The sequence below is a fragment of the Hyla sarda genome, chromosome 5 (genome assembly GCF_029499605.1).
Source record: "Hyla sarda isolate aHylSar1 chromosome 5, aHylSar1.hap1, whole genome shotgun sequence".
Taxonomy (NCBI): domain Eukaryota; kingdom Metazoa; phylum Chordata; class Amphibia; order Anura; family Hylidae; genus Hyla; species Hyla sarda.
Window position 1 is genome coordinate 263,690,685 of NC_079193.1, and position 16,921 is coordinate 263,707,605.

The 16,921-nt window shown below is 41.5% G+C and overlaps 1 protein-coding gene across 1 annotated transcript in view; it reads left to right on the forward strand.

Annotated features, from left to right (window-relative positions):
- The first annotated feature begins 436 nt into the window (after positions 1–436).
- MYOM1 (myomesin 1) overlaps positions 437–16,921 on the forward strand; it is a 127,277-nt gene continuing 110,792 nt past the window's right edge. Inside the window, exons 1-2 of the mRNA XM_056521647.1 lie at positions 437–534; positions 15,163–15,315. Of these exons, the coding sequence (XP_056377622.1) occupies positions 15,182–15,315 (134 nt within the window). The 5' untranslated portion in view covers positions 437–534; positions 15,163–15,181. The remainder of the gene's footprint in view (positions 535–15,162; positions 15,316–16,921) is intronic.

Here is a 16,921-nt window from a genome sequence, read left to right on the forward strand (position 1 = left end):
GTGCCAGCAATGCATTGTGGGTATTACAGGAGGGAATCCTCGTAAGAAGTGTTGAAATCTTCTCAATATACAGTTTGTCTGCCAGACTAGTAAGTACAATATCCCCAGCATATGGAACTTTATAGCACTAAACAAATATTCACTATTGACTGGTAAGCTGTATTTTAATGAAGTTCCACTTTCCTCCTAATGCATTGGCAAAAAAAAATTAAAAAAATAGTTGTGAATGAAACATTAATGGTCAAACGATAGCGTCTTGTATGAGAGTATATGTGGTTATAAAGAGATAGCAGCTTGTGTCTGTCTCTCTCCCTCACTGTGTGGCTATATTTAACATGACATGTGTCCATAAATGGCTTGGACTGGGGCACTGACATTCCACTCACACCAGGCATCATTTTTGCACTGGACTCCAATGTCCAGGTCCTAGTACTGGTCTCTTCAATCTTATTGTTGGATTCTGGATTTTCTCCCTTTTTCTTAGATTCTTCTTCATAGATTCTACCTACATTCTGAGAGAACTCCAGCACCAAGGTAAGCGTGAACTTTTAAATGTTACACACTTGTCACACATGCCCGAAATACTTTACTCTAATGGCTCCTAGGAGCTACAGTTAACACACTGAACGGCGCTGTTGATAGAGTATACCCCTTATCCAGTGACGGTAACCTGGGACTCTGAGCTCCATCTGCAGTATACAGCTTAACTTGACCATGAGCTCACCCTCATGAAATATCATTAACAAGATGGAACTAATGTTCTCTGTGCCGATAAGTTTGTGCTTCATTGTACAGCTAAGCTAACAGTTGGTGTGTGGGATTTTGTGAGTTCTGTGTGTCTTGAGGGGTTTGTCAAAATCTACAATCAATTCCAATTCTATTTATATTGGAGAGTTATGTCTTGCTTTTTTATGTAGCTTATTGTTGTATGTATGTATTGTTATCATTTTATCATTTTTATTTTTAGTATTCAAAATAGTTGTATATACACATATACATAGTGGAGAATCATAAATACAGAGTCAGAGTCTTTATGAAGGAAATGTAGACAATTTTAATTAAGACTAGGTTTATAAGAGTGTTGTATCATTTTGGTTTTGTAAAATGTAATAGTCTTCCGGATACAAGCCCCTTGAAGATGTAATCATTATAAGGGTCCTTTTACACTTACCTAATCCGCTGCCAATTTCACACTGTGGAATTAAGTACCTCTGAACATATCCAAGGTATTGTAAAAAGATGGTTTGGAATACTCAAGGTTGAAATACTCCAATAACTAATAGTACAAATGAATTCCAAGAGCTAAAGCTGAGGGTGTTCCAGGGTGATGAATGTGTGATATTACTGGATATGAAGATATAATGTAACACTTATATTCAGTAACATGGTGCCTTTTGAGCAAGGATTGCCCCCTAATTAAAAAAGTTACTCCGTTGATAAACTATTTTTTTTTAAAATCAAAAATCAACTGGGGCCAAAGGTTACACAGATTTGTAAATTACTAACCCTTAAAGTACTTTTCAGCTGCTTTATGCTCTACAGGAAGTTCCTTTCTTTTTAAATGTATTTTCTGTCTGACCACAGTGCTCTCTGCTGACACCTCTGTCTGTCTCAGGAACTGTCATGAGCAGGAGCAAATCCCCATAGCAAACCTATCCTGCTCTGGACAGCTCCTGACATGGACAGAGGTGTCAGCAGAGAGCACTGTGGTCAGACAGAAAATAAATGTCAAAAGTAAAGAACTTCCTGTGGAGCATACAGCAGCTGGTAAGTACTGGAAGGATTAACATTTTTAAATAGAAGTAATTTACACATCTGTTTAACTTTCTGGCACCAGTTGATTAAAAAAATTTGACTGGATTTCCCCTTCAATGGGATATTCCAGGCTGTGTTATAAAATGCCCGAGGGGCAAGAAATGAGAGGAATAAGAAAGAAACAACATACCCCTATACTCACTCCTGGTCTAGTGCAACCACTAAATACTTAGCGTGGGGTGCTGCAGCAAATCGCTGACCTCTGACATCCTGGGCTGGGAGTGAGTAGAGGGGTGAGAATATATATTTTTTTCTACTTTTACCCTGCCCCTAGGTCATTTTGTAAAAAGTCCAGAATCTCCCTATAATGTAGCCAGCATAGTGCTCCATGGTGGCCTTAATTGTACATGGAGCATGCTCTGGAGCCCAGCCTGCTGCATACCAAGCAGCTACTGGCTGCTTTCAGCAATCTGTATTGCTGGCTATTTAACTGAGAACAGTTATGCTCCGTGTCGTTGGTGATATAGGGGATCAGACTGGTTCCCCACAATCATATCCTGGCAGCCATGGTTCTGAGGCTTGTACTAGGCCTCATTGGCTACCATAAGTGATCTGTTTCTACCATATGGATCTTTATGAGCAATTGAGTGATTGCTCATACAAGTTCCTTAGGGAGACTTAAAAAAGTGTGAAAAAATTATAAATGGTAAACCACAGATAATGAAGCAAAAATGAGTCCACAGGCAGGAAAATAAAAAAGTTATAGGAGTCAGAATATGGCAATTTAAAGCAAGTGGAATATATATATATATATATATATATATATATATATAATATATATATATATATATATATATATATATATATATATATATATATATATCTATCAGCTCTCACTGTGATATAATATATTTTATGGTTGTTATTTCAGGTACACCAGGAAAAATTAAAGGTCTTACACAGCCTGTAGATTTTTTCACAGAATTAAAACAGCCGAGACTTTATATATATATTTAGGTCTTGTTTCTACACACAGGTGAAAGCATGCTGACAAAACCATGCCCCATTACGTTTGACAATAGTCGCACGATGTTACCAATAGTCCCAGTAAATGCATAAGGGGAATGGTTAAAGTTGCCTCTGTTCACCTTCATGTAGAAACACAACCTTAGGGTAGAGTCGCACACAATGTACAGTGTATTTCACGCTGCCCAAAATCCACTGCGCAGTGGGAAATATGCTGCATATTTTTCTGTTAGCTGATACACAGGGCTACCCAATGGCAGCACTGGGTGTTCATTGTTTAAAGGCAGGGCCATGAGTCACAGTTACATTGGCACAGTCCTACCTCCAAACCTTACTGCACACACAGAGCTGCCACCGGGTACCCCTGTGTGTCAATAGAAGAATATGCAGCGTATTTTCCACTGCACAGTGGATTTACACTGAAATATGCTGCGTGTATGTTGTATGTGACTCTACTTTATCTTCACACGGCAGAATTAGGGCTGGGTGGTATGGACAAATATGTGTATCGCGGTATTTTTGTAACTTATGGCAGTTCCACGGTATATAACGGTATTCCCCCCTCCCCCAGAAATGAATTATTAGCCCAGCGCAGTGCTGTCCCTATCGGGGTACTACTCACATATCACCCGCAAGCACTGCCTCCTGGTCCTCCTGTTTGTTGCGGGCCGCCGGCGCTGACAATCTATACTGTGCGGTATGTGCATGTTCCCTATGCATGTAAACTAATGCATGTTCCGATGTTGGCCTTACGCTGGGGACGTGAACCTCGGACAGCCGTCAGCCTATCACTGGCCGCAGCGATGTTCCGCCTCAGCCAGTGATAGGCTGAGCCCACTGTCATGTAAGAAGCCGGCTGTCCGGGCATGCTGGGAGTTGTAGTTTTGCAACATCTGGAGGTTGAAGACCACTGGTATAGAGTGTCAGCGCCGGCGGCCGCAGCAAACAAGAGGATGAGGAGGGCAGCGCTTGCGCGTGATATGTAAGTAGTAGCGCTGGGCTGATAATTAATCGTGGGGGGGGGGGCAGAACAGCGCTCGCGGGTCGCATATGATTAGTTCCCCGATGTGGGGACAGCGCAGCGTTGGGCTGATAATTCATTCCCGAGGGGGAGGGGCCAAACCGGTATTGCGGTATGGGTTAAAATTCATATCGTGCAGCACAAAAATTTCTGTATTCAGTATGAACCGGTATACCGTCCGGCCCTAGGCAGAATGTTCACCCGGTAATTTTTGGCCGGACATTCTGCAGACAGCAGGCACTAGTATGTGTCGAGAGAGAATAATGGACGGCACCAGAAGGCATTACTCAAACATCAGCTGTGAAACCACTCTTGATAGCTCGGCAGTTCTAGGACATAATAAAGGACACACCTGAGCATGTATAGTATAGTGGAGAAATACAAAGTATCCTGCACTCACTACTAAGCTGGTGACTCGAGGCTCCTATGTGGAGGACACAGGAGGACCAGGTCTGCAGACATGCGTGGGCGCTCAGGGGTGACTGCTGGTGTTTTCGCGTAGATTACGCTTCTTCCGACCGGAAGAAGCGTAATCTACGTGAAACCGCCGACAGTCGCTTCTGCTCACGCACGTCTGTAGACCTGGTCCTCCAGCGTCCTTGTCGTAGGAGCTTCGAGTCACCAGCTTAGCCATCTAAATAGATGGCAATGCATTTCTGAACGGAATCCACAGAAAGAGTAGACATTCTGTGGATGCCGAAATCGGGATTTCCGCTGTGTGCACAGTGCAACAGAATCCAACAGAAAGGATCCCTTTCCAGTATGGGATATAATATGTATGTGATGGTGATTAAGTAGGGCACATAAGCAGGGCCATGGTGGAACTTACTGAAGCATGGCTATGACTGACAGCCTGCCTTCCACCACTACCGGCTGGGCTCCAAAAAAAAATCTGATTCCAACCCCTTAACCATTTCTGCACTGCAATCAATGTAGATTGTGTTGCTGAAGGGGGCTCCCTTTGTCATGTCACCACCAGCCCCGTCATTATGATCATTGGGGCTGATGGTTTATACTGTCAGTCTAGACGGTGGTCCCCAGAGTTGTCTAGTTTAAGCCCCAGATAGAACTTACCACAAATACAGTATGTGCACAAGTTGTAATGTAAAGTTAGCTAAACATATTATAGTAAAAAAAAGAAAAGTTTTAACGTAAAAGTTTCTTTATGGGACTAAACATGTTAAGTGATGAAAAATAAAGATGTCAAAACAGTGAAAAAAACTTTGATAAAATAGCATTTTCCATGCATTCTGCCATTATACAAAATGTATAGAAGTTAATAGAAATTAGTGAATCTTCCAAAAATGTGGTCTTTATACGGCTGATTCAGCCATACATATTTGCTAGGTGGGGTTCAGAGTATACAGTACATCATCACTGCTTAGCATCGGGCTGCTACACACATTGCGCCTAGCACTGTGTAGTCCTTTACATACTTATCATGATGTTTTACACCTTTGGCAAAGTAGTAAAGCATGCGGTAGATAAGCATACAGCATTGTTGCTTACCTCTGGGTGGCTGCACACATTGCTGTTAACTAAGTGGCATGGAATACAATGTATGCTTCTGCTCAGTGTAAATAAGCAGGGATGCCTTCCTTTTTTTAACATTCAGAGCGAATTTGATTAGCATACAATCAATTTGTTTATCTCTAATCTTAACTTATATGTACCCCAAAATAATAGCCAGGACCTAAATAGCTATGTAGGCATGAAAATCAAAAAGTTATGACTGGCAGGATGCTGTGAGGCACACTATGTGTATGTATGTGGTCCTTAAATTTAAAATGGTCTCAGTTGTTAAGGGGATAACTAACGTAAAGTTAAGGAAAGGAAAAAAAAACACAACACTAGGGAATTCCCGTTGAGACAATATATGCTACAAAATCGAACAGCTTATGATGTTGTCAAAGGTTGTATGGATATTGCACAGGGAAAATAGAGGTTGTCAGGGTCATAAAGGTATTAAACATGGATAGAATAGGTTGTCAGGTGTGATTATGCAGATTTAGCCAGTGCCAACTCTGGTGCATGTGTGTGGCTTCTAAGAAATAACAGCCTGTGGAGTTAAAGGGGTACTCCGCTGCTCAGCGTTTGGAAAAAACGGTCCCGAATGCTGGAGCCGGCACCGGGAGTGTGTTACATCATAGCCTGCCTCCTCATGATGTCACGCTCTGCCCCCTCAATGCAAGTCTATGGGAGGGGGCGTGACAGCCATCACGCCCCCTACCATAGACTTGCATTGAGGGGGCCGGGCTTGACATCGTAGGGCTATGAAGTCACGAGCTCCTGGCGCCGGCTCCAGCATTCGGAACAGTCTGTTCCAAATGCTGAGCAGCAGAGTATTTGATTATTTGTTAGGAGTCATAAAAGTTTAGCAGGTTGAGATCTGTCAGAACCATTTCCTCGCCACTTACTGTTCTCGAGCAGGTTTCCATAGATATAAACAAAAAAAAAAAGAGCCACAGGAAATAGCTGGCAGCTCAATCGTATATATATGTGTGTGTGTGTGTGTGTGTGTGTGTATCTCTCATACAGAGTTAATATGCCCAACCTTTTTACCCCTGACAGCAAGCATAGGGAAACTGTTGGGCTGCCCACAAATACATTCAATTATTGATGGATCAAGATCCACCAAAATGTTGGAACTGAAATGTGATTTCATCTTTATTAGTCTGCCAATAGAGAAGTAATCCTCTCAAAAACTAATTTATATTCCATGAGTAACAATAGTAGTAATTAATAGCAGTGATGTCATTTAGTAGACAGGGAAAATAAGTCATGCCTTGACATGAGAATTAGATCATACAATTTACATTCAAGAAATAATATCTGATAATGTAAAGGAAGCCACACACATAAGGACTCAGGGTCGGACAAAATCTGTGTCTCCTGATCTTCAGAGAAACATGAACGCTCGACTCATGGAGAGAGGGGTTTCCAAATTGGTTTAATTCTGCATGCCTTCCCTCCCCTAAAATCATCAATTAAGGGTCTTAAATATACAATGGATGGTTGCCTAATCCTGATGAAATCTGCTTTGGCCAACACATGTATTATGTCTATAGGGGTCTTTGGATTAGATGCTGAAAGGGTACTCCGCTGCTCAGCGTTTGGAACAAACTGTTCCGAATGCTGGAGCCGGGAGCTTGTGATGTCATAGCCCCGCCCCCTGATGATGTCACGCCCCGTCCCCTCAATGCAAGTCTATGGGAGGGGGCGTAACAGCCATCACGCCCCCTCTAATAGACTTGCATTGAGGGGGTGGGGCTATGACATCACGAGCTCCAGGCGCCAGCTCCAGTGTTCGGAACAGTTTGTTCCAAACACTGGGCAGCGGAGTACCCCTTTAAACATGATGATTGTTGATTAGGCCATTCTCCTACCTCCTGCTTATTGTCGAAGTCACAAGGTAGAGTAGATACCTGAAATCTCCTTTGGCCAACACATGTATAATGTCTATAGGGGTCTTTGGATTAGATGCTTAAACATGATGATTGTTGATTAGGCCATTCTCCTACCTCCTGCTTATTATCGAATCTCACTAGGTAGAGTAGATACCTTCTACCTTCTGTAGGGAAGTTGAACATCAAACTTTAAAAAAAAAAATAAAGAGGATAGCCATATGTACTATAGTTTTGTCAGTAGGACAAAAGAAATAAAGAATCCTCTTTTTCATAATGCTGTGAAGAGTAATAACCAATGAGAAAGATCAAATATTGACTACACCTAAAATATCCATGATATGTTGGTTCTTACAAAGCTGAAGTATAGGCAAAACACTTCAGGAAGGGGAAACAAATTAGGACAGGACATTAAAACAAACCAGTTTATAACTTGCACCACAAAATTAAAACTTGACTTTAAAACCCAAATTGAAAGTGTAGAACCTACAATCTATACCCTGCACAATGGTTGTTGCCCATCTGTAATAAACTATGCTACATTCCATGACTTTGCCCTATTACCAATTTGTCCCACAAGCCAAATACTATACAGCCAACATTTCTGAGCTCATATCTATCACACTTTTATGATATAGCTGTAAGCCTAGTGAAAGGATATGAACAGGCTCTTCACCTGCACTAAACCCAATATACTGGGTTATAGTGCGGGTAAACAGGATTAAAAACAGTGGTCACGTATCGGTACTTTAAATGATGGAGTATTTGTAGAGTTATGTCCATTCCATCTTCCCCTTGGGATTGCTCTTCTCTGTAGAATGAAGATGGGGAACTGGCTCGATGTGCTGCCCTGCCTCCTCAATATTCCCCGCTCTGCCTGCTCCTGTGATGAATATGCAAATATGAATATAACTAGAGCCTGCCGGGGGGGGGGGGCGCTCTGCTCTTTGAACAAAGCGAAGGCACCCCGCCCCCTCAATGCAAGTCTATGGGAGGGGCGTGGCAGCTGCCAAGCCCCTCCCATAGACTTGCATTGAGGGGGTGGGGCTTGATGTCATGAGGGGGCGGGGCTATGACATCACGAGCTGCCGGCTACAGCATTCGGAACAGTTTGTTCCAAACACTGAGCAGTGGAGTACCCCTTTAAAGTAAGTGATCACTCTTTTTAATCCTGTTCCCATGTTCTATAACCCACAATAGAATATTGGGTCTAATGCGGGTGAACAGCCTGTCAGTTTCTCTTTAACAAAAAATATAAACTTAAAACATTTTCCACAGCTATTTTGTTCTGTGTACATTTAGTCTACAGATAGGGCCCAGGACATTATGTTTTTTCTTTTTTTACTTTTAGTCATTTAGAGCAGCTTTACTCTTATTTTTAATGATCATTCCGAGCATAAGAAGCATATTTACCTCATGATACTGTATAGAAGCAAATTTTAGGTTCAATACGATAAAATAGAGTACAACCAATTTTAATTTGAAGGGGTTATCTGGGCAGAATTTTTTTTTCTAATTCGGGTCAGGTAGATGGTTAATGAAAAATCAAAAGCATAGCCTTACTTTCCACACCAACCCTCCACCACAGTATCATAAAAGTAGGTACTACTGCATTTTTTCATATTGGCCCCCCTGCAACATATACAAAAATGTATGTATCTGGAATACCCCTTTAAACACCATGTATCATTGCCCTCAACTACTAAATCTCTGTATAGAGCTGTTTAGATTGCTGATAACTGCTGACCAGCTCCTTGTGTATTATATTTTCTTGCTTTTCTCATAGGTTTCAAACCTGTATGCTATATGGCCAATTTTAGCCTTGGCAAGAGTTAAAGTTATGAGCTTATTAAAATGTACCTACATGAAGTTCTGAATAAATGACAGTCATAAGTTATACTAGCTGTTGGTGTGGATGATATTATGTAATAAATCAAACTTAACTTGAGGTCATACTGTAACGCTGCTTTCTAGGTTTAAGTGATGTCATATAATGATACTTAAAGGACCCACTCCAGGCACAAGTCGTAGGTTGTGTTATGCATCACCCACTTTAGGCCCTGCAGTAGACATATCACAATGTTTTTATCATTTTTTTTCTTCTCTCCATAATATAAAAATTCCCATATATTGTTATTCCGAAAGTAAAGACATAAAAATAAGCATAATATAAATGGATAGTGATATTCTTCTATTCTGTTGTAATTGTTGAAATCAAATCTTAGTTTTTTTCTATTGAATTAGTTTCTTATAAAGTGACAGCTGTCATTATCCTAGTACATCTGAGAAAGTGACCATTGGTCCTCAATTACTGAGAAGCTAAATTAAAATTTAAATAAAATAACTATAATAGCTACTGTCACAGCAAAGCAGAGGATGTCAGTGTAACAGTGCAGGGTGTGGATCTACTGACCTGTGTGGCTGATGACACGGGCCGTATCGGGGAGCAGAGTCTAAGATGCCGCTGGTCTTTACCAGAGCCTGCCACAAGGCAGGGTGGGCTTGCTGCGGCAGGCGACACCCAGGCCGCTTCCCACGATATGACTCGACCACACAGCTAGCTGGGCGAGGCGAAGTACAGTAGGATGAGGCAGAGACGAAATCGGACTAGCAGAAGGTCAATGTAGAGACAAAAGACGAAAAAAGGCACACGCGCCCCTAGTGTAATACTGTATTTATATATGGCAGTGGTAGTAAAAAACACACTTACCAAGTAGCGTTGCACTCTGGGCACAACACCATGCAGCATGTAAAACAATGGTTAGCTGTCAGCAGCCCCGATCCTCCGGTCAAGTCCTCGACCACCGGTCCAATATCAGCCAGAAAACAATAGAAAGATGGATCTCCAGCAGGCGCTTTAACAGCATGAATTAAGGATGAAATGTTCAAAGATCATATAGCAATTTATTTGGGCACACAAAGCAACGCGTTTCCTGCCCGTAGCGGGCACTTCATCAGGCAAATGTGCATTTGCCTGATGAAGTGCCCGCTACGTGCAGGAAACGCGTTGCTTTGTGTGCCCAAATAAATTGCTATATGATCTTTGAACATTTCATCCTTAATTCATGCTGTTAAAGCGCCTGCTGGAGATCCATCTTTCTATTGTTTTCTAGCAGAAGGTCAAGGCAGGCGGTGAAGGTTCCACCAATTAGTGGTGCGCTGGCCCTTTAAATCTGGAGAAGCCGGAGTGCACACGCCCTAGGAGGCAGCAGCGCAGGGAGGCAGAGAGCCGGGAAGTAACAGGTAATGAATGGGCCGCGATTCGCATGCAATGCGAATCGCGGTCCTGCCGGAGGAACGAGCGGGCATTCACGGTCGGGACACCGGACCGGAGCACTCGCCGTGACAATCAGTACATGGTGGATAGTCTCACTTTTGACTTTTTACTATAATTAGTTAATTTTATACTTTTGGTCTATAGTCCCAGCCAGAGTTTGTTAGTTGTTGGTCATTTGAGACAGGTGCTGTGGGTTAGTCATCAGCTATTTCAAATGTTTTTGTTATTTTTAGGCTTTGTTCGCACTTTTCATTTTTGTTTTCATTGGTGAACTCATTGAAAGACATGAGAGTTCACCAATCAATACAGAAAATGCATGTTAAAAAAACACAATTTAAAGGCACAGTGGTAACACAGCCTTAGGGTTAGTGGGCAATGTTATATATTATGTTATTATAATGTTACTATATGTTACTATAATATATATGTTACTATAATGCTATATATAATGTTATATATTATGTTATAATATATATTTTTATGTTATGTTATAAATGATGTTATACATTTTTGGGGATTCTTGCAACCTTTGTAAAACAAGATTGTGTCTGTTGTATTATCCTATTTGTTGGTTAGAGATTATTAATAGTTTACATTTTTATTTGAGTAGCAGGGTGGGTACAATTATTGCATATGCTATTGTTTAGTTGTACAATGTTTTCTGTTTTATCCGTCAAAAGATTGGATATACATGTTGCAGTACATGTTCCCGTCAGTACCTACACAGTTTGTCATGGAATTAATATAGATTTAAAGGGGGAAATCCACGATCTCCGGGCCGGCACCATATAATTCTGAACATGGAAGTTTGGGGCTTCTGTGTGACGTCACACCACGCTCCCTCCATTCATGTCTATGGGAGGGGACATGGCGGCTACTACACAGCCGCTACGCCTACCTCCCATAGACATGAATAGAGGGACTGTGGCAATGTCAACTCATGAGCCTCCACCAATAGAAATCTCCCTATATGTGTCAGTAGCAAGTAAGTAGATGTTTGTGCACATGCCTTTTAGTATTGACAGATGATTGATAGTACAAAGGTTAAATCACATAAATAGTAATAGTAAGAGTGTTTAAAACACATGATAAGGTTGTTTAAGGGAAACTGCCATGTTTACACAGTTTTATAGCGATAGCACATAGAGTAAGGGTACTTATATTGTCTTTGTTTGTGGCTTCTATACTTTCAAAAATCCTTTTGCCTGGCTGTCTGAAGAGCCCTGAAGAAATTCTGTGCATGCAACGTTCATCCAGATTGCGGCGCAGATCCTGTGGCTGCTTCACTCACGCAATGTCCAGTCACAATCTGTACGAACATTGCCTGTACTCCGCCTGTATATCATAGATAGTGGGACACTCAGACCTCACCCCCATCAAAACTCATGACATGTCACTGTGACATATCAAAAGATTTATGATATGATAGTACTGCTAAAAGCCCCTGCCTTCTAACTTAGACAACACTGTAGTCTATGTCCCAGTCTAAACAGTAAATTTTAAAACTAAGCTGCCAAGAACAGCTAATGTCAGCCCATTGTCTTCTACAAGATTTTTTTTATTTATAACCAGTCACATAAAACATCACCAGAAATAAAAGAAAAAAAGAAACCTGGGATTTTCTGATGATACATTCCTTCTATCTATACCATCTTATTACATCTAGTAGGACCATCATTGTGTAGATAATGGCTTGGCAAAGAGTAAATTCTACTAAAGACGTTAATGGGATATTAAGATTATCATATTACTTGAATAATGGTTGAATTGCTTTGTATTTGACTGGTGAATATCTGGATGTGAGCTACTTTTTAGTTACTACGAGTGGTAATTTTTACTTCCTTAGCAGGTATTGTCAGAACCTAGATTATTTTAGATCTTACCTAGTGACAAATACTAAAGCTAGTGACTGATTAAGAATCCATAAGATAGGCCATAAATCTGTACATATTAGGAGTCTGACCCAAGGATTCTACAGAAGCAATGAGCAATATACCACAGTCATTGTTTACACAGGCAGAACAGCTCTTCAGTACAACCAGCCATCCATGTTTGGAACTGAGCTTAGTCATATACTGTACATTCATTGGCTTTAAAGAAGTTATTAAGCAGGGGAGCGGGCAGCAAGCTCTGCAACCCTGCGATGTATCGTGTGTTTTAACTTTAATTTTTAAATCCCTCGCGTGGAGCCCTGAATGGCTGGTACTGAGGAGCCATTCAGGGCTCTCAGCTGGGTTTTTGAAATGAACATTGTGAGTGGCAGCGGGGGCCATATCTATATTACAAGCGCTGTGGGAGGCAAGATATATAGCGCTTCAGGGGGTGGCAGACATATAGCCTATATATCTAACCACCCAGCGCATTTATAATATGCCCCCCGCAGTGCATTAATAAAGATATGACCCCCACCAGTGCATATATATATATATATACCCTCCACCGGCACATTAATAAAGACATGCCCGCCGCCAGCACATTATATATATATATATATATATATATATATATATATACACACACACCCCCGCTGGCGCATTTGTCATAATATGCCACTGCAGCACTGTATGTGAAAAGTATATCTATTAGCAGCGCATAGTGCCAGCAGCCGGCGGCCGATGCTGCTGATAGATATACTTTTCATACATAGCGCTGCGGCGGCATATGTATATAGATGCACTGTGGGGCAGACATACAGCGTTATCTGCCCCCCCCCCCAGCACATCTATATACATATGCCGCCGCAGCACTATGTGGGAAAAGTATATCTATCAGCAGCATCGGGCCGCCGGCTGCTGGCACTATGCGCTGCTGATAGATATACTTTTCACATACAGCGCTGCGGTGGCATACTATGACAAATGCGCCAGCGGGGGGGTATATATTTATATATATATATATATATATATATATATATATATATATATATGTATAATTTGCTGGCAGGGGGCATGTCTTTATTAATGCGCCGGTGGGGGTATATATATGTGCTGGCGGGGGTCATATATTCATTAATGCGCTGTGGGGGGCATATTATAAATGTGCTGGGTGGTTAGATATATAGGCTATATGTCTGCCACCCCCTGCAGCGCTATATATCTTGCCTCCCACAGCGCTTGTAATATAGATATGGCCCCGCTGCCATTCACAATGTTCATTTTAAAAACCCCACGGAGAGCCCTGAATGGATCCTCAGTACCGGCCATTCAGGGCTCCCCGCAGGGGATTTAAAAATGAAAGTTAAAACACAGGATACATCGCAGGGTTGCGGACCATGCCGCCTGCTCCCCTGCTTAATAACTTCTGAACGCATCGGGTCTCAGAAGTGAGACCTGGTGCGATCAATCCCTCAGCCCCTGTACTACAACCCCCATCATGGAACAGACTCTGTTCCATGATGGGGGTAGTAGTACAAGCACTAATATCTCCCCAGCTACCTGCAGACTCCTGCAGACAGGGAACTACTATTCCCATCATGGAAATAAGTCTGTTCCATGAAGGAAGTAGTAGTAGTCCCTCAGAACTGCAGGAGTCTGCTGATTTAACCTCTTCTGAGCATGTTCAGAAGAAATAACGGTTAGTATAAACCGGGGGCAAACGGATGACATTAAAGGTTCATCCGTTTTCCATAGACTTCAATGTTAAATTTAAAAGACCCGTTTTTCACCCGTTATTTTTGACGGCCAAAAATATTCAGCATGGAACGTCTTTTGGCCCTCAAAAATAACAGGTTACAAACAGAACAGGTGCAAACGGGCGATAAAGGACTGTTAAAAAAAATCCCATTGAGATCAGTGGGATCCATTTATGGCCCTTTGCAACCCGTTTGCAAAATTAGTAAGCGGATTGCATAAAGGGCATTTTTTGACGGGAGCAGGCGGCTGTGTGAATGAGCCCTAAGCGACATACATATCTGAAGAATGCAACTTATCGATTGGAGAAGGCAATAAACTACATTTCTTATTTCATTAAAGGGTTTGTATAACTTAAATAAAACTTTTTCCACCACTTTAGATTGTAGCTTTGTTTACTTGGCTGCAGTGATAAGATGCCCATCTGCCCTTGTCACCGCTGCAGTCAGTCCCTGATTTCAGGAATTTTGTGCCTTATACAGCTGGAGCCAGTGACTGGCTGTCGCACTGAGTTGGGTATGTGAGTGAATATTGCTTGCTGTTTTTTTTATTTTGGCACAATCCCAAGCAGTGGGGTAATATTTATATTGTAAGTGAAGAAACTAATAGTTGTGACTGAAGGATAAACATAACACTTGAATGTCCAGTATAAGATGATGGTCTGATAATTGGAAAAGTCAGCTCTGGCACAGTAGACTGTCTTATACTGAATGTTAGAATTCCCTGGGTTCACACACAAACCGCACATCGTCTACAGCAAATTGACATAGTTTTGGGATGCAGGGGTTGGCTGGGTGGTTTTGATAGGTGAAACATATTAAAATCAATATACTTTATTGTAAAAATTGTGTGGCCATTAATCGCATTGCAAAACCACGTAAACTTTTGGTAAATCGCACTAGGAATGTGTGAACATGGCCTATAGTGTAACTGATCACTGAAAAGTATCCATTAGTAAGAATAACTAACTTTTTTTTTTTAACAATTACATCAGTCAAAAAAAACTAAGCATTGAATAAATTAAAGTTATTTTTGGACCTATTAAAAAAGGGTGAACAGAGGTGGCAGGATGTCTTTGCCCTTCTACCAAAAGCGGCATCAGCACTATGACCGTGGTTATCGCAGCACAGAACTGCAGTCTACCATGAGCCAGTACCAGCGTGAAGAGAAGAGTCACTCCACCGCACACAGCAGGCATCATGGGTAATTGTCCTTTCTTATAACTGCAACTCTTCTAATTTGGTTTCATTTGCGTGTACAGTACTAATATTTCCCACTACCCAAATATGGAATAATGCCAGACTTATCACTTATTTAAATCTTATATTGGAAGATTCTTTCATCTATAATGCTTTTCTTCCCCTGTTCTTACTCTCATCTCGCCTCATTTTTCTTAACAATCTGTTTCATTCCTGTTCCTTTAATTCCTATTTCCACTTTTCTAAATGAGCAATTTTTGGTTGTGTAAATCTAACGACTGTAGCCCTTATTTTACTGGAATCAATTACATATGTTTACAATAGTGCATTCCATTTAATAAAAACACATTTAGGGAGGTCTTCATTATCCTTATGCATTTAGATAATTAAAGGGGTACTCCGCCCTAGACATCTTATCCCCTATCCAAAGGCGGGACCCACACGATCTTTGCTGCTGCACCCCCAAACATCCGTGCAAGGAGCCAACTTTGCTCCTTGCCGGATGGGGCGTGGAGGCTCATGACGTCACGGTCAGGCCCCACTCGTGACGTCACAGCCATGCCCCCTCAATGCAAGTCTATGGAAGGGGGTGTGGCCTTGATATCATGAGCGGGACGCGACTGTGACGACATGAGCCTCTGGCGCTGAACCAACCCTCTAAATGGATGCCGGATGCAGCATGGAGAACGCAGGGGTCCCCAGCGACAGGACCCCCGCGATCAAACAACTTATCCCTTATCCTTTGGATAGGGGATAAGATGTCTAGGGGCAGAGTACTCCTTTAAATGTACCTTGAAGGCACTGGGATTACTCTGCAGTGACTGTGATCACGCTTTGTGACCTGTGACTACAGCATTACTCTTCCAGTAACCCGGGATACATGTGTCACCAGTGAATAGTTTGAATTTGCTGTCAAGTGTTGTCTAAATGTCCAGCCTGGTCATATAATGTGGCATAGAAAATGTTTTATAATTATGGCGCTGTTATTACCATAAATGTATGTTGCTATTATATGGTACAGATGTCCTGATCTATGTTTTCAGATGTGAAACAATTTTTACGCAAACAAAAATTGCTTGTGAATATCTGTGTTTCCTGCTTCTTGCATGTTGCAACTTGTTCTGTCAGTGTTTGATTTTCTATTATTTATGTGTGAATTATCAAGGTTTTCATCCAAGTACATTCTGGACTACTGAAAATGGAGAGAATTATATGTTTAGTTCTAAAGGAAAAACTACAAATTTAGTTGCCCAGCCATCCTCTTCTAGTCCACCGCTGTGGGGTATTCTCGTTCTTGAGACTCCTCTCTACTAGTAAGAGCTTAGTAGCTGATGTGACCCCCAAATTCACTGATAGCTGTAATGGGTTCTGTGTATTCTTTCATGTCTCCCATGGCTTGATCAGCTCATTGCTAGGTGTCCTGAAAAGCTTTTAGATTACAACAATCCCTCAAGTTATAATATTAATTGGTTCCAGGATGACCATTGTATGTTGAAACCATTGTATGTTGGAACCATAACTCCATGGAAACCTGATAATTGGTTCTGAAGCAACCAAAACTCTTTAACAACCATGGGGGAGATTTATCAAAACCTATGTACAGGAAGAGT